At 37.8% G+C, this 20224-nt stretch overlaps 1 protein-coding gene across 1 annotated transcript in view; it reads right to left on the reverse strand.

Annotated features, from left to right (window-relative positions):
• The window catches only part of LOC139145988 (IgGFc-binding protein-like), a 100362-nt gene extending 80507 nt beyond the window's left edge, over nt 1-19855 (reverse strand). Inside the window, 1 exon segment of the mRNA XM_070717435.1 lies at nt 19666-19855. Within this exon segment, the coding sequence (XP_070573536.1) occupies nt 19666-19735 (70 nt within the window). The 5' untranslated portion in view covers nt 19736-19855.
• Between the last annotated feature and the right edge of the window lie 369 nt (nt 19856-20224).

The following is a 20224-nucleotide window of genomic DNA, read 5'->3' on the forward strand; positions in this document are numbered from 1 at the left end:
TGCGCTTACCAAGGACGGGAATGTTGTAGAGTTTCTAAGGTGATAAAACGTTAACATGTCATAAAACAGCGCATAATGAACCGATTTAAAACAAGTCAAATATATCAATAAAACAGAAGGTTTGGATTAAGGAGCACTTATCTGCCAGACTGAAGTCAAGTTACAATACAGACTGTCCACGATTAATTTCTTTGAAATCCCTCCGGTCAAGGCGAGAGGGGGGGGGGGGTTATCTTTTGCGTGTTCCGAGTATTTGGGAATCTTGAAAATTTTATATTCAATATCAGCGAGATAGCGTACTTCCAGTCCATTTTGCTAAATCTTTCAGCTTGTTGTCATGGTATAAACTAAGTTCACGTGAACATGTCAATTAAAGTCTAGCCCGATCTCCAGGGAACGAGCAGTAATTGGAATGGCCAGGTGAATAAAGTACATATGTGAGGTCATGACCCTAAATGAAAGAATGCTATGAAGGTATTTGTGTATCCCTTTACACTGACGTCAGAGCAGCGTCTTGAATTTATAACTACTTTTACGACGAGTGTAAAATAAGGGTTCGGCAAAATTTCAGTTGTCTCGTGGAAGGTGGATTATTGTAATTCCAACAGAGACAAAATTGCCGATGAATGGTTCGTTCTTTAGTTCTAGCTGACAATGGAGCCACCAACTGTTCCGCATATTGAAAACGCCGCTGAAGTCTTTCAACTTCTTCATAAGGACACTCTTTGTTGCCTATCTACTAGAGTCTATTTACTAACTCGTTCCACCGCAATGACCCAAGCGGCGACTGAATGATAGGTGGGGTCAGGTTTTTTTGTCGATTGGAGAACAACAGACCAAAGCATACGCAGTCATGGAAACGGGTAGTTGCAAAGACGGGTTCATGTACGCGGCCGAGAAAACAACTGTCCAGTTTTGAGAGACCCTGATAATATATTTTCCCATAGATTGTACAGGAGGAGTATGAGCGAATTCTTGGCTGACAAATAAATGCTCAACGAAGTGACTGATCAGGTATACGGCACACTGCCTGTATCGCTTCATTTACTTGATGTAGGTCAGCCCTGAAAATGAACACAACATATGATTTACAGGTGAACAGTTTATGCTTAAGGTAGAATGCGCCCTGGGGACAAACGTTAGGACCCTCGAATTTTTCAAATTCTTTGCTGTTCTGCTGCCTATGTTCACTCATTTTGACGTCTCTAAATCAAACGAAATTTTTAAAAGTCTTGTTTTTATAAAAAAAATCCAAAACAACCTTTCCCATAGAGTTAGGTACGCCGTTATTTTGGACTTCAAATGTGGGCAAATTGTGGGTAATTCATTTTTCTGGTACCAAAATTTGCCCCGTGACCCCTGATTTACATTCTTGACTGTGAAAGAAATGGTTTAAAGTCTCCTTGAGTGAACGTTAGAGTAAAGCCTAAATCTTACAGTTCCAAGGCACACACTACTGTAACTGACACAATTGCGCAAACTTGTTCGGTAGGCTACTGGTTCAAAAGTGAGGAAAAGTTGGTCCAGATATTCATACATAATTGCAACAAGCTGATCTCACTTCTTACATTCCCCGAAGCTTGATAAATGTGCAGAACAATGCAAAATCGAACACTACAAGAAGTAGAATGGTCAACCGATAGTTATGTACCGATACATGGCGCAAAATACAGAAATTCACCCTGGACAAGCATGATGATGTCACATGACACACAAACCGACTTACGTGCGACGAGAACTAAACCAAAACGGAAACGATTCAGGAGAAAACATCGCTGTGTAACCAATACCGCAAATACGCTGGAAGATAATCGTCTAGGCTGGCTGTTGCTAGAATGGCCGACAGACGACTACCAAGTTGAGTCGTTGGCGCGCAAATGATAAATGATGTTGGGACAATTCTACCTGAATAAATACCCAAAAATGGCACGGACACACCTTTTTGTAAGAGACTGTGCATTACAAAAGACCTTCAAGTGAATAGGTGTATAAATAGCTGCCGAACGCCAAAGGAATTTGTGTTTAATAAATATGAAAGGCAGTCATTGAGTTTTACGCGCACAGAAAAGCTTTGTTCGAAGCTGCTTGTTGAATCTAGGACACAGAGATCTGTCTTGTTGAAACCGACAAGTTGTTTCACCGTCCTAAACATGTCTGAACATTATCACAGCGGCCTGAACAGAACGGTGATATTGTGCCAACAGAGAATTAGAACTTGTGCCAGTCGTCTGAGTCGGAACTAAAATGCTTTAAAATGCTCCGACTGTGTTGTCTAAACCACGGCTGATAAGTTTAGAATCGAAAGACAGAGATCCCGCAACGTTTACTTGTTATGCCCTTTGACATTTAAATATAAATCGAAGGCTACGGACAGATCACATGATCGCTGCATAAGTGAAAAACAATGTAGCTAAATAATTTAATCTACCAAAAACGATATCTTTCCTTTTACTGGATTCGTATTTTGCTGAATTTTAAATATTTCACAGGCACAGTATGTGGAGACGAGAGTCTGTACTTTAACATTACAAAGATTGATGAGACTTGAGAATCTTGTCAGGCTGTCTGTAATTATCTTTCTGGGTCTATGCAGGTACAAAGACTTTACACTTCCATTCGCCTGTGCTTTGTTTTCAATCTGGCATATTTCATTCCAACACAACTTTTCATATTGTTTGATACAAGTGTAAACACTTGCATACTTTTCAAGAATGCAATCATTTCGGATGCAGTGAAACGCCCACTACGGAATCGTCTTTTAAACCCGTTTGTCGTTCCGCTGAGAAGGAAGGCTAGAGTTCCTTTTAAAATTTAATATCTGTCAGATATCGTCAAACGCAATGTTTACCATAGGAAGTGATAAAGCAAAAATGTATAATAAAAGTCCTTTCAACTTACTTTAAGTGAACGTTCCTCAACATTTTTTAAAATCAAAAGACATTTTCTCTGATTAAAACAAACGTAATGAGTAGGCTTCATCAAATTTACAGAAATTCAGAGTAGCACCAAGACAGTGCTCCTATTCTACATATTAGGTAGAAAGATGGCTGACTACTCATAACGGTTAGACGAACACACACTCGAAGAAGCTGAGTGGGGTTGATTCGTCCCGCTTCCCAACACCACACACCCGTCACGTGACCTAACGATATCTTTGTAAAGCGGTTGATGACTGCGTAGCATTAAAATTAATGATAAATAAGACTATCACTCCGCACGTCAAATATCGAAAAAGCATGAATGTTACGAGTGTTCGCTGGATCCGCTCTTATGTTTGAGATACACGCACGCGGTCGCCATGGCAACAAGGAAAGTCACTCTGTTACACATGGTTTACTTTTTTGAATAAGGTATATGTTCTGATAATTTTTTAACATGTTTGATGTACACTGAATCGAAGTTAGCTTTCACAGGGCTTGTTAATCACGGTACATTGTTAAAATGTTTTTAGGAAAACGACTATTTCTTGGAATGTTTTAGAGAAAGAAAAGATGAAATGCAGCAGCAGTTTGAACACTAACGATATGATTTTAATAAGCAATGTACACGTTGAGATCAGCCAACAGAACACGAGTACCCAGAAATCACCCAGTGACTGCAATGAAACACATACACTTACCCAAAAGTGCATCCTGAAATCAGCCAGTGACTGCAATGAAACACATACACACACTCAAAAGTGCACCCTGATATCAGCCAGTGACTGCAATGAAACACATACACGTACCCAAAAGTGCACCCTGAAATCAACCAGTGACTGCAATGAAACACATACACGTACCCAAAAGTGCACCCTGATATCAGCCAGTGACTGCAATGAAACACATACACGTACCCAAAAGTGCACCCTGATATCAGCCAGTGACTGCAATGAAACACATACACGTACCCAAAAGTGCACCCTGATATCAGCCAGTGACTGCAATGAAACACATACACACACCCAAAAGTGCATCCTGAAATCAGTCAGTAAGGTGCGCGCTGAAATTAGCTAATGACTGCAATGAAACACAAGTACCCCAAAGTGCACTCTGAAATCAGTCAGTGAAAATCAGCCAATGAAACACGAGTATCTCAAGGTGCTTGTTGAAATCAGTTAGTGAGCCACAAATACTAAAAGGTAACAAAAGACATTGCAAGTGACGCCTTTTTGATGAATTGCATGCGGCGCGACATCATGTCACCATGGACACGGTTAAGATATGGAAGTCAGAGAGTCTACATCTTGAAGACTTGAAATAATAATCAGGCTGTCTAACATGTCTCCAGTTTTCGAAAGATCTTATTTATAAATCAACATTTTGGGAAGCAACGTACAGGCTACCTGCATCAGGGTTAGAGTCAACAAAATGATTTTATACCGAGGTGTAAACTAAAAAATAAAATATAACAACAAAACGAATGGTCGCAAAAGAATAGAAAAAGAATACGTAAAAGTGAAAATTGTCAGAGATGAAATAGATAGTATTAAAAGTAAATGAGAATACAAATGGAATGATGGTAAACCAGAAAAGTAAAGGAGTAAGACAAATCAAGTGAGTGCTGTACAATGATAAACTAGGTATCATCAAAATTGACGAGCTCAATGAAATTCCACGTAGCTGACGTTGAAATTATACACTCGTTCCTACCTTTATGGGAAAGCAAACGACTGTGAAGGTTGCCGATCATTCTGTTTGAGGTAGTTATTGTAGCGTGAATGAAGAAACGGATTAATGAATAAACCGATAGGTGAATGAAGATGAAATGAAAGGACGAGTGAATGGAGTTTATTTTACTCTTTTCATAGAAGTCTTGTACAGCCTGTTACAATGACATCAACCAAATCGTTCAAAAAACTCATTCAATTTTACACTCACTTTATATTCGATTGTATTTTCCTGTTTCCATAGCAAAGCTATGTCTCGTAATCTCTGGTCAAAGGTCATAAGTATCAGTAGACAATAGTTGTGTATATGTTTGGAAGATAAAAATATGCAGACGCAATAATATTTCAGGTAAAGAATTTTAAAGACAGGTGCGAATATGTACGCCGTGCAAGCAGGAACACGACATCAAATCGGAACGAGGCGGCTTTCTGGTTCGTTTTTTCGTTATTCATTGCAAGGAATAAAGAGGAGCCGGACAGTCAGAGTTAGTAAGATAAAATTCACGCAGCAAATGTTTCAGACAACAAAAGTAATAAATACTCAGTTTGTGGTGTAAATCAGAATTAACTAAAATAAACAACCGGTATAAGCACTTGTGTGCAGTGTGAACTACATCTCTGGCGCCGACGCCCATTAAGGTAGTATGCACCTCGAAAGTGAAAGATTTAAATTTTTGCTCAAACTTTCCTTGAGGAATCTTTCAACCACTGTCTTTCAAAATCAAATATAAAAATCGGGCGTGACGTTACAATTTTTGTACTAGAGAAGCTTATTACCAAAGATTTACCGGTATTTGAAATTTAAAATGGCCGCCATCCCTGTCTTAATTCGATGGAGTTAAATATAATTTTCGATTTCGAAAAACTAAGCCGGTGAAATTTTGTTTACATCAATTGCTTAAAAATGAGCCCCAACAAGTGGTGGTTCAGAAAAGTCCGAATATCTGTCCCCAAGGCACACCCTACCTTAACTGCGGTCTTTCAGAGGCTGGTGTATGACTGAGAGGGCGGCACACTCTGTCCAAGGACCAGATCATTGTTAGTCTTAAAATTGCTGCTCTTCACATGTGTGTATTTAATCAAATTCAACGTTTATCTCCATTGTAAAACAATGGAAACTATATCATTACCGTCGTGACGCTTAAAACTTCCGTCGTGGGTGTTTGTATCACTACATGTCATGGAGTGCACTTTTGTGATTGAACCTGACTGTGATGAAAATAAACATGATGGTCAGATGGTACACGGTATGCAAGTCAAATACTTTATGATTCAAGCAGAAGAACAGACTATTATATCATATCCTGATGTGCAAAAATGCGTTGTTGGATTGTAACTTCCGAGCAGTATAAAATCAACTCTGTGAGATCTAATACGAGCACACATTAAGTTGGCGATTACGATATGTATGTAGTTTCTATGTCCATTAGATCATAATGTGCTATTGGTAACACTATACATCTTAATTTCTTCATTTCGATGGTAGTTTAATATTCCTAAATTTCTAAACTTTATCTTTATTTCACAGGAGATAACTGCACACAAAGAACGTCGATCGTACGTGAACACTTGGTATATGTCTCTCGATAAAACGCCCTCAACGGCCGTGTGATATTTTTCATACGATATGCTTATAATAACAAATGAAAAAGATGAAAGGAAAAATAGAACACAGTTGTCCAATTCTCATTTGAAAAACAAAACATTTATAAAGACATATTATCTGATCATATATATATATATATATATATATATATATATATATATATATATATATATATATATGTATATATATTCCTTTCCCTGCATGATACAAGTTATTTTTATTTAATTATTTCACCAGAAATACAAATGATGCGAAGATACAATTGGCAAGTTATTATTACTTTGTACTTGAAGAAATTTGTGTTATTATTTATAACGCTCTGCTTTTAGCATCGAGCACTGTGTAATTTCTAACGAGGACATCTTTATCCTTATATATATATATATATATATATATATATATATATATATATATATATATATATATATATATATATATATATATATATATATATATGTACACACATATTATCTGATAATATACTAGTATATGTAGTATATGTATTCCCCCCTCTCTCTCTCATTTTGATGCTGTTGTCCTTTTGTTCCGTTGTTTTTATTGAACTTTTATTGTATTTATACATCAAGATCTCAAAGGGGATACGATTTCAAAACAGACTTAACTGTTTACTGTAGGCCAAAAAAGATGTTTTCTGGTCCTTGACATTCAGCAAAAATGATTGAAGGGAGCGTTCCGGCCGGGGCTAGGCCGGCAAAATCCGGGGGGGGGGGGTCACCTAAATTTGAAAACTGCAAAGGGGCGTCATGTATTTTTCAAACAGCTCAGAGGGGGGGGGGGTCACTTAATTTTCATAAGTATCCTTCACGTCAAAAAGTAGTTTCAGTGTTCAGAAATATTCTTGGAGATGAAAATGATTCGCCACATGATTTCATTCTCTGGAGTCATTTAACTGTACATCTGAACAAAAGTATAATTATCTGTCATATGAACATCTTGCCTTGGCAACTCTGAGGCTTGTCTTTTTGTAAATGGAGCTCACTGAGGGCAATGATCAATTCCTATAACTTACATATTGAAGATACAGCAAGTTTTGTCAGGGAAAATATTTAAGTTACCTGTAGACTACTAGTACCATGAAAAGTGAAATTATACTTTTAGGTGAAATTCCAGTATCATAATTGTTGTCCACACTTGAACTTTCTAATACCCTATTTGAATCAAGTACATTCATATCAATTGCCAAACACCTATAAAAGCACAGATTAAGTTATTTTAGCATTGTAAAAAAAATATTCATAGTTTTCTCATAGACTCCAATGTATAATGAATCAACATTTCGGTGAAATTCCAAAATCCAATTTCTTGCATGCACACATATCAACTTTTAATCATCATAGTCTAACTCAGTACTTTAAAATGAATTATCAAATGTCTATAAATACATATATTTACCTATTATTGTGTTGGGAAAAAAATATTCATAGTCTCCTCATAGACTCCCTTGTACAGTAGATGAACATTTTCAGTGAAATTCTAAAATCAGATTCTTGTACACATAATATGCATTAACCATCATATTCTAATCAAGTACAATTATGTTAATTATCCAAGGTCTGTGTATGCACAAGTAAAGCAAGTGTTTCATTGGAAAAAAAATTATTCATAATTTTATCATAGACACCAATGTAATGGATGAAACTTTTTGGTTAAGTTCTCAAGTCAATTTTTTTTATACACATACTATTTTTAACAAGTACATTTATCTCAATTATCGAATGTCTGTAAATGTAGATATATTGCTTGTTTTGTATTGAAAAAATATTACATGGTTTTCTCGTAGACTCAACATTATCAACAGCTGATTATCAATTAAATCAAAAATATCAAAATTTTGTACACACACGCTTGCGCAAAAATATCGCTATCCACCTGTAATTTCTGTCCAATCCCTTTCAAAATTATAGCAAGCCAGAAGGGGAAATTTGAACATTAACACATTGTGAGATTGTAAGGGGGTCAGTCATCTGAATCTTTTTTTGGATTCCATCCCTCCCCCTCCCTCCCCCCCCCCCCCCCGAGGTGTTTGTGTGTGCAGCTCTACTCAAGCAACGTGGGGGCACGAATTTTTGTCATCTTCAGGTGGGTCATCAATTTTTTGGTGCAATAGGTAGGGGGTTCACTTATTTTGACTGATGCGCAGGAAGAATGTGCCGGCCAATCCCTGGCCATAGTAACTGAACGCTCCCTTAGCGATTCTCTTTTCTTTTCTTTTTTTTCTTTTCTTTATTCGTAACAATGCTGTTCGGCACTATTGATGCAACAGTTATTGTCTTTTATAACAGGGTGCAAAATACTTCAGCATACTTCAGAATCTTTGAACATGCACCGTAACAACTGTGTATTGAGGCCGGTTAACACGCGAAATTTGACTTACCTAGAATTTTTACGACAAAAAAGACGCCTGGAAGATCTATTTTTTTGCCTTCAAAACTATAGGCAGTAGAAGGGGGTTCTACTAGGATCTTGTAAAGTTTCGTGCCACGGAGATGTCCCGTGGACTGTACCGTTACTTTGTAGGGGTGGCCGACGGGTTTAAGTGCCTGAATAAGGGCGTGTGTAGTTCAGCATGTTTGAGAAAGTTGGGAAGACAGAACTTAGGATTTACAGCACCAATACGTAGTTGCATGAACTTAGGCAAACGCATGACACGACACTTGACAAGGTTTATCTTCTCTATGTGTACAAAATAAAAGTTCTGCGACGAGAAAGTAGACATCAACGCCTTTGGAAATTAACATAACAAAGGTATGTGAAAATGGCCTCAATTAAATACTTAAAGGTCAGGTCAGGTCAGATCAAGCAAGTCTATTAACCTTTTGAGGCCTTGATCCCGACATAGAAGTACCCTGGCCCGGGAGCTCTGGTAACTTATCAAAACGTCAGGCTCGAAAGAGTTGACACCCATTGTGACATCTGTTCAGAGTATGATCAACACACTAGGCCATTTTGAATTGCAACGGGAACTGAGTTTCGCAGCCACAGCGAAAATAATTAATAATATGTCAAAAAGCACAGCTTATTCAGCCTCAAAACATAATATCTTTAAATGGTATCATGCTTGTGTTACAGTGCTTATCAAAGGAATGAGCAATAAAATGTAGGTGTGATGATATTTCATAACACGGGAACAATGGTTTTGCTGAGTAACCTGCTGCCGGGTATACATGTAGTTACTGATTAATCACTGGCAGGCCAAAGGATTTACAGTCACTGCTCCTTGCAGAGTCGCCTTTAGAAAGTTTGGGTTAGGGTCACATTGTACATATACTTATTTTGTAAAAAAGGTGAATTCTTGAAGTGTAAGAGTGCTGGCATGGAAATAATAACATTCAGTGCACTAGTTTTGTGAAAATTAATGATTTCTGTGAATGTCAAGGTCAGGTGAGGCTACTCTAACGCACTTGTTTGACACACTGTACGTAGATTCAGTGCTTTTTGCTGAATATATGTTAGTACTGTTCAATTAATTGCCATTCGATAAGATTGACAGTGAGGATGGCATTTAGATTGAAGTGAACCATTTATTAGGTGAACAGAATAATGGCTCGACCTAGAATGATTAAAACGTTGTCTTCGTGGTCATATGAAGGTTTGGTGTGATAACCTTCAACTTGAATACCACTATAGTCGATAATTCCCTACTTTTGTCAAGTGCACCAGATAAGATCTCGACCTGAGTTTATTACTCGGTAATATCTCAACCCGGATAGAATCGGACATTGATGACCAACGTTTAACCGATAGCTTTCACGAGACTATCATAATGCGCATGTACTTGAGGCGTTCAACGTTATTATGTGCACATGCTTGAAGCCTACCTGTTACAAATCTACCATGTTCAGTCTTGTAATCTCTATAATGTAATGTGAGACACAAATGCAAACCTAATCCTACTTGTAATAAAACCAACCATATATGCAATAAACTATTTAACCATAGTATATCAGTGCCAAACCATAAATGCAATACACAATTGAACCATAAATGTAATAAAAGTGATAAACTTAGTCCTAAACATGATTTGATGATTTGTTTGTCGATGTCATGAGTAAATAATAAACACTGTTGTACGACTACAGTGTCATTATTGCATACTTATTTCTGCTGAACGCTAAGTCAGTCAGTTCAGTATCAGGTAAACACAAACAAACAACACAGACAACCAAAATCGTTGAGACTGGAGAGGAGAGCAAATATTAACATGAAAAAATCGCAAGATTGAAGATGTCGCAAAACCCCCAAAGCATAGTCGACTCTACAAACAGACAGTTTTCCCCTTTCTTTCAACCAAACTGCCCTCTTTAAGGCCATCGCAGCCAGACTACCATCGGTGACACAAAACAGTGTCTTCTATCATATGAAACGAACGGTGAAACGGCAACAAATTTAACGTTTTATTTTTTAAGCCTTTTACAACAACTATTGAAAAAAACACTGAAATATAGTCCCTGAGAATGGCTTGAAATTCATCTACACTCCAAAAATATCAATCCTGAGTTCTGGTTGAAGATGAGTAAATTTTGACGCCACAGCCACCAAATTAGAACGCGCCTCGGGGACAGAGGGTCGGACTTTCAGATTTCTACAATTTTTTTCTGATCTACTACTTGTGGGAGCTCAATTTAAAGCTCTTGGAGAAAGAGAAACTTAGTTTTTCGAAAATCAAAAAATTTATACCCCAGGTATTAGCTGCCATTTTGAATTTCAAATATCGCAAAATGTTTGGTATTTTGTTTAGCTAGTTTCAAACTGTGCACAGTGACCCCCGACTTTTATTGTTGATTTGACAAGAGAATGGTTGAAAGTTTCATTTAAGAAAGTTTGAGCAAAAGTTAAAGTCTTTCACTTTCGAGGCGCATACTACGTTAATAATAAAACAGCGGCATTTCTCGACGTAGCTCACCACGCAACGGATCCAGTGTATTATGAGCTTATCACTAACAAAATAGACTGATGGGTGTGGATGCCTTTATTTCATCAATACATTATCATAGTAAGAACAAAACAAACGTTACTTTCCTTACGTTCTGAACAATAGCCACAATGGAAAGCTTTAAATTATATTATAAAAGTTGTGTAGAGTGTTTGTGCAATACTTATCAACTGACCAAAACAAATTACCTACATAAATCCACTTCAAACTTATATCTCCAATCATTCTGCGGGACCTCTCATATCATCCTCGTCTCGGTATTTTCACTGTTTCTAAACTTATTTCTACTAGTACCAAAAATGGGAAAGGTATAATTTTTCCTTTGAAATTGTACTGTCCAAAAATGTTGAGTATTATCACGGATGGCTGCTAATTTTGGATACACAGCCTACTGATTTCTGGGACAAAACCGAACTGCCATCAACGAAGTGTGGAAATGGGTGGCAGGTATTTATCAAGAATATTAAATTCATTGTTTGTTGCCTGTGCCTATTGATATTGCAAGGAATACTTTTTTATATTTTCCCTTTGTATAGAGATTTTAGCGAAAAATCAAACTACGGACTCTGGACTATAGGTATTTCCCTCTGTTTGTTTAAGATTTAACTCAGCCACCGAACAGATGTATCGAATATCTACATTGTTACCTTTATTAGAAATCCTCACTTTAAGAGTGGTAAGCACCTTCTAAAATTCCTCCGCCTTTTGTAATAAATAACGACGGCCCTTACGACCCGAGTACAAGGCTCAGTCCCTTGAAGTGCCAACTGAAGCCATGTGATTACATATGACATAGAAGTAAGTGTAAGTGTTACTGAAACATGGAAATCACTTTATCTGAAAATTAAACTTTGAATCTTTTTTTCCGATCTTTACAATCATTTTGAGCAGATTTTATGCTGATTCTTTTCACTGTCATGACGACCTAACTAACTTACAGTATGCATGCATTCCAGAACACCAAAACCTAGGTTATCAAACAATAAAACTAGGTGTGTTCGCATCGAGGGGTTTGTCCTAAAGGAACGGGTCATGACTCATATACAAAACAATTCAAGTAGCCAATTGTATCATTGTGGATACAGAAGAGAAAGACATTATTGAAAGAAGGGGGTGTTGGAAAGAAATGGCGAGACATTTATCACGCTGCGTGAACATATTTATCGCTTGACAGCGAGGCCGTTACAGAAACGCCATCTGACAGAATAATGGTAGCGTTTGCCGTTCATTTGGTAAACCTGAAGAAAACGGATAAGCTAGTGTTCCAAAATCAATGTTTAAAGAGATTTCCATGGTACAGCACAATCACCACCATTGCTGCTCAAGTTCAGTGGTCAACAATTGGCAAGTTAGGGGTCATAGGTCGTCCATAACTTGTCTTCATTCAGGGTGGTACCCTAATAATTCATGGTCATCTGACGGCGGCATCCCGAAGTAACTATACAGTATACCCATTCCAATCTCGGAGTCCGTACTCTTTGTAATTTGTAGGGCTCCGACAATTTTCAAGTCTAGAGATACAGCCATTTTAATACAGGCCTGCTACTGGTAAAACACTGACGAATACATGACAGATGTCAGTGTACTTGCTGATGTATCAATAGGGCGTACCTTTTTGTAGTTACAAAGTATTTTTTCCAACGAAGTCGAACTCAAAATTGTTTTGTCGTGAAGTGTTCATTAGGCGTTTTAAATAAACACAATATTCACACAATTACAAATAAAAATATTATTTTTCCAAAAGACACAAACTAAAATTTAGCCCATGTTTAATACACTTTTGTTTTTATCTGGTTTTTTTTTGTTTTTTTCTCTCGCTAGCTGGTGGGGTTTTTTAAATCCAAGGACGACAAGCAAAGAATTTTCTTTAAATGACCTTACAGTGATTATGTTTTCGGCTTGCACACTATATGACATTGACAATGAAAGGAAATTATGAAACCGACTATTAAATTATGAAAGACAACTGACAAATATATCGATAACCGTTACAAGAAAAACTTGTTGCGAACACCAAAATTTATCTTTTCTGCTGTGGTAATTAGATTTTTCATGAACTTTGCCACGACGTTGCATGGCAACGATGGTACACCCCATTGGTGTGTGGGAGGGGGCAAAGTGCAGAGTAAAGCTACTTATTTTCTGTAAAGTGTAAAAGTTGTGTAAACGTTGAAGCACGACCTTGACAAGAGACAGGAAATGTCAAGCCCATTAGTGTCGGGATGTCATTGATGTGGCTGATGTAATCCCACAAGGATGGGCTGCAGGTTTCCTGATACCATACCTGCATACACAAGGTGATTTAGTATCATTGTACGGTGGCAAAGAACCGGAGATGAAGCGTGCAGTTGCTATTGCAATAGTTTTACTACCACTAGGCATTTAAATGAAATATTCAATTATCCTCCTCCTCCTCCTCCTCCTCCTCCTCATCATCATCATCATCATCATCATCATCATCATCATCATCTTCTCACGGCTAGAACTGCAGTTTCAATACGTAAATGCTGAACATGGTACAAAACTGTTTATCCGGCAGAATCAAAGATTCAGTATTTTGACTCGCACAGTCAAGGTCGACACAACATCAGGTAGGTTCTCAATGACTACAACATTGACGAGAACGCCGATTATCGGTTTACATTTCTTGCAGCTGTAACTTTGCATCACAACCATATCAACTATTTTCAGGTGTTGCTTGTGTGATTTGGTTGCACCACACGGTAAATGCCAAACAACAATTGTAAACGTGATCTCAACTTGAAACGCAAAGAAAGTCCCAGCCGAGATTAGTGCCGCACCTTGAATCACAATGACAGTGCTATAAAGGAAACAGTTTGAAGCACTCCTTTGTACTTATAGCTTTATATGGATGTTTTGTCCTTCTGAAGTTGCATCCCTTGAATTGATAGATAAAGTGCTGCAACTAGAATAGATAGAGCAATGATGGAGGGACTGTGGATAGAGAAACTGCATTAAATATTTCTTACGCAGTTTCACGTCTGATGTCCTCTGCGACTGTCACAGATCAGAGGGAACTAACGACGGACAAAATTTAAAGACATCGTTACATTGAGAAAGTGAACTGACAGTGCAAACTGGTCTATGATTTGTGCTGGGTATATTGCACAACACTAGATATCGGGAGAAGCCTATTTGTCGTATTTTGAATAGTAACATCGCTGAAATATTGTCAAAATAATCAAAAGGTATAAATCCGCTGATTGACCGATCGCAACGATGGGTTGTATTTGGCAATGAAGTTGTTGCTCTTACACTAGTTTTTTTTTAAAAAGCAAAGCATCAACGCTAGAACAATTTTAATCACTTTTATATTTTCGTATTTTACATAATCACAAGTCGAAGGATTCAGCGGTCCATTCCCTAACACCTTCTGTACTTTAACTAGTAACCAAGATGTGGGGGGGGGGGGTAACTTTATGGCTGAATGAAAATGTCAGAAGTGAACTGAGTGGCGCCATAAAGACTCTCATCCATTATTCCGTGATTGACAAATATGCGACTGACCTGGTCATGGTTGAGGAGGATAAAAGTTACAACTTTTTGGCCGGCTTAGACCCTACGCCCCATTTTGTCACTTGAAAGTTGCCATGGCAACTGACGCAAGGTGTAATTTTGATATTGCTTCAGAATTGTTTCTTTAGCCAGAAAATGATTTGACACAACACTATAATATGCACATTTTTCGTTGACAAAGTTGACAAATCAGATAACGAGTTAAAGCCTTCAACTTTGATACTGTTATACTGACTTAATATGACCATATTGAATTGAGAGCTGAAAAACTGCATCGATTTTTAGAGATGAATATATATCATGGTTGAAGGGGACGTTTCTTCCGCTAAAATACGATAGTATGGATGGATCCTTGCAATTTTTCCGCTTCTTAAAATTATTGATGTATCAAGAACATTGTTGAGAACGGTAGGTATCGAAGATTTTAACGATCTTTCGGTGTAAAATAAGCATTACATTTTGCATTAACGTGGATGTATTTTATTGAAACGTATTTATAAGTTATTAAGTTGTAAATATGGAGTGAGAGGTAGCCTCTATACCATACACCTTTCATAGGACCAGTATGGTTCACGTATATCATAGTCATCACCGTAAATGTAGAATAGATAAACTTTCGCTCTGAAAACCAGGAGAGAGGTAAAGGAATACAGAATACAGAAACATCTTCACATACATAATAAAAACAAGAACTGCCTGAAACAATAGATTGTAAGCGGTAAGTTGTCTAATAACCTGTCATAGTATAAGTTGTGGATGTTCCGTCTCTGTCAGAGTCACGTGACTTACTGTGACTTGCAGGACGAATTCATGTCAGTTTGTCCTTTATAGTTACTTTTTAATGGTTCATGCCACCCGTAGTGTATTCATCAACTTACAATAGTTTAGGCTGAATGTTTGACGCACACAGTAATAATACATCACCTCATACAATACTCTACGTGTACTGATGTGAATATGAATGAGCCTTTCCCTACAGTGAGTGTGGGAAATGTCTTGTGAAATTCAATGCATCACGGATGAACAATCATTGGACGCTGGTGTGCGAAACTGACGAAAAGGCTCTTCAGAAAAAGATGTCATCTTTTTTTTTGTAATGAGCTCTTCCGATTATTATTTTATCGACGTGTCGTCTTATGCTTGATAATCATTGGATTTAAATATTTGTTTTAGCAAATAGATAGCTGAGAGTTTTCAAGAACCCCCTTTCAAGAATACAATTGGTACGAATCCTAATGATTGGCTTTGTCAAAATTATTGGTTGCACCAACACGATTTCTTTGTCATTATTTTTGACTGACTTTCATCCGAGGTTAGATTTCGCTGTGTATTTAAATTTAGAACAGACGTTCTCGGCATTTTAAATTTATCTTTGTGCAATTAACCACATTTTCATCAAGGCATTCAATTCTTCAATAAGGAAAATGTCATCACGTCATTTTGTCAGTCCTTACATTGTTGGATGGTGTCTTTGAACATCGAATTATTTTGAAAATTAGGATTATGAAGTGAGTGAAAGATGATATCTCATAAATTATGTCAGTGATTTTTTTTATTTTTCCTTCACCAGTCACCCGATTTTGATGATTACATGAATGTGATGTTCCGTAGACATGGAACATCAAACTAAATTATGGTGAACTTGTCTCATCTTACAACATACGTGTTTTTGTAATGATGAAAATGTTACACTCTCTCCTCTTGTCTTTTGCCGACAATCCTTCCAGAATTTGTCTGATGTATCAACTTTGCAACGGGATGGACGTTTGCATGAAATTAAAACTAATTAATCAACAGTGCATCGGCTCTTAGCGGTCTTAGTTTAGCAACACGTCAAGAAACAAAATCAAACGTTACTTATGACCGGTCACTGAGAGTGCGTATATATTCGCCACTACAAAGGCACAGATGCGTCATGCATAGACATGTGGCAGATTCAATAATATTTACAGCTTGATTTATTTAACGGATCAGTCGCAGGCACCTGAGGGATATATCACAGAATCACAGTAAACATTGTACTTTAAGAATCAATGAATTTTGAAAATGTAAACGTTCAAAGGTATTTTATTCGAAATGGAACAATCTTGCCGAAGTATTTCCTCCAGGCTGATGTACAATGTTGTTTTAAGGTTAGAATCACAAAATTTTGACATGCAGAAAATTGAAACATCGACAATACATATTCTCTGTTCGTCTTTGAATATTGACCTCTTAGACGTGTAAAATGATAGATCGTAAATAGATGGGCAATCGTTCAGGAACTATTCATACATTCGTTTAGCACACATTCTGTGATCACGCACTCGCTCCACAAACTGTTCAATGAATGACAGCCTCTCTCGCTGTCAGCAGTTTCGTTTTGGTTTGATTGAAACAGATCAAGGATACTTTGGATTAAAGTTTCATTTTGCTTTCCGTACTCAAGACAGAAACGGCTTATTTATCAAAAACAAATTTTAAAAGTCGACCAAGACCCAGTATTGACCGACTTAACGCAATCTTGACCACCGGCACCAATAACATATTCCCCTGAATCAACCCAAGCAACAATGAATTGGTTTTTATTAAACCAGTTTGGTAAAGACGGGTGTGAATGCTATTCTTTGGGTTAAACTAATAAGCCTAAAGACACTCTGAAATGATGCAAGAGCTTTCATGTTTGTCTAACAGAGTGTATTTCTCATAACCCCATAAAGCTCCAAATCTTGGTCAATTTAGTGTATATCGGAGACGCTACAACCTTACCCTTGACTTACAGTGCAAAGCAAATCACTGCTATCTCTCGGCTTTAATCGACCGTGTGTTGATAAAAATAAGTTAGGCTTCTTCATCAGTTAAACAGAATGTTAAGATGGTAATTATATAATTTTCTTTGTTGATAAATCACCATCATACTGATGGAAACACCAACCACAACAAACCGAATAATGGTTACCGTAGTACGAGGTGACGGCAAAAAATAAGAACTTTGGAAAGCTGTACATGGAGAATTTATTTCTTCATTTCTTTGTATCAATCCTTTTCCCATTAACAACTTACAGTTCTTTATGCAGCTGGAAAACACTGCTGACCTGCAAGATTCGGGGTGCCCACCCTTAAAGTAAACAATTTTACAGGGGTTGATTGCCATGACAACTAAGGCTGAATAGCGCTAACTGACTTTCTAATAAAGGGATCACTGACCCAGTTTACCTGGCCAATATAATTGTATCTTTGTACATGGTTCGCAATCATACCAGAATAGTCTTTCCTCAAGGGTAAGAATGACTCTTTAGTTTTACAAATAACAACATGGTTTGAACATGAATGTCGAAAATGCCGGGAGTAAAGACTTTCAATTTATCATTCTTTAATGTGTGAGTTGACACTGAATACAAGCAACACCGTTTGTTCCCGTGTTATCCCTTTTATTCAGATAACAGCAAACAGTCCTTTGTTGCCTGTGTTACACTGTACACCTGAGATTTCTGTCTGACCATGATGGTCTAGCCAACTCATGTACATCGGATGAGATCAAGCGTCTGACTTACCAGGCAATTGCCATGCCTGTCGGGTCAAAACTATCCTGCGCTGTTACGTTTCTTATATATACTGGTTCTAATTAATGGGGTCTCAGTCCGGGGTATCTAGTGAGCAGTGTGAAGTAGCTAGTCAGCAGTTTCAGGTAGTCGGTGAATAACCGTTGCCTCGGAAGTTTACTTCGGTTAATGGGTTCCCCGACACGAAGCAAATTCTACTATAGTTTGAATAAAATTATTTATTCGAGCACAGTCCCTTTATCCACATACAGGGACTGTGATTCGAGCTAGTCCATCCACAGATTCAGTGACCTATGACCCGTGAGATCAGGATATGCTGACACATGGTCGAAGTAGTTGCAGTTTTACTACATCGTGCGGTGTTTCTTCTATACCTTATTATTTAGGCACACTTCGATGTATTTTGCGAGGTTTTGGAACTTGCCACGAGTTATAAGGCCTTGTTTATCTTTAGTGAGAGTGCAGCAAAGGCCAACAAACTGGTTCGATGTTTTGTGAATGTAAAGGGAGGCCTTTCCTGGCTGGGCCTGTGTCCGTGTAGGAATTTACAATACCACACCTGTTTAACTGTTTTCAATCACCCTTTGTTTTTGTTTCAAATTATTTCTGCATTAAAGTGTATGTGTTCAAGGTACGTTTCGCTCCACAGGGACTTTAACGACGTCGACGCTATATGCAGTCAATATTTACACGGAAAGCACAAAGCAATCAAAATAACAATAGTGATTACGCCACATTTTTCTCAAATGTGTCTGGTATTGAAAGTCATTTCGCCAAAAGGCTCGGCGCTGTCAAATCAAATGTCACCATGTTACAACGATTTTAGCGGAGTACAAAACAATCGTGTGGCCATGTAGGAGTGGATGTAATTAGGCCAGTGTACAGCCAACTCACACTGGTGATAAATTTTTAGATTTGAGACCTTCACTTAGATCGGATCGATGTGAGTAAATATTGACACAGTAGCTAAGAACGCAGTGAGAGTTAAGAGAAAATGATAATAGTGGACGCTGATGGGTGTTGGAACGTTGCTTTGAAATATTCAGCTTCGATGGATTCATAGGTTGTTTGAAACACTTGACTGCAGTTACACTGACTACAGTTACACTGACTGCAGTTACACTGACTGCAGTTACACTGACTGCAACTCTCATACAGTGAACAACTCTGAGGAAGGCAAAGTTTTCAACGAGATTAGGGCACTGCCGCAACAGCGATAAGGGATGAGTAACTTGGTAGCTTTGTGTGATCCTGCCTCAAATGAAGATGAATATAATTACGTACGCATTAAAGAACTTTAAATAAAGACAGGTATATTCGATTTGAATATTTCTCCACGGATTCACCCGTTCAGTAATTCTTGTTCACTTACACTCACCTGACAAAGCTGATATCACAGGACACAGCAGTATGATGAAGCACACCACTTTCCCACCAGACCACGCCATGGCCGGTGGCGTATCGTGGATCGGTTTTTTCTGGGGTAAAAATTCCCCGCCGTATGTTCTCGTCTCTTGAAATGTAGAAGTTTGAGATTACAGAACAGCTTGGGAAAGACCTGGCAAGGTGACTGAACCGTATGACAGACGACAAGATGAAACCACTTCTACCTGGGGGTGGCATAAGTACCACAACAGATCGTTAATGTGTTGGGTGATGTAGGGGACAAAGTTGATGGGAAAGCATTTGAGGAGGCGGTTTGCCCATAATTCTTTGCTTGTCAAATCTTTGCTTGTCTAAGTTTTGTATATTTGAAACTTCCGATTCGTTCATGAAACTATGGAAGTCGACTTTGGTCAAATTCTGTTAGACATGGAGAGCTACCTCTTATTTAAAAAAAATTCGAACCCGGTGAATAGTGGACGGTCAACAAATATTGACAGACCGAGCTGGGCATAAGGATTAAGTGTACACACTTTCCAACAGAAAGTGAAATG

Source organism: Ptychodera flava, chromosome 12 (genome assembly GCF_041260155.1).
Source record: "Ptychodera flava strain L36383 chromosome 12, AS_Pfla_20210202, whole genome shotgun sequence".
NCBI lineage: Eukaryota > Metazoa > Hemichordata > Enteropneusta > Ptychoderidae > Ptychodera > Ptychodera flava.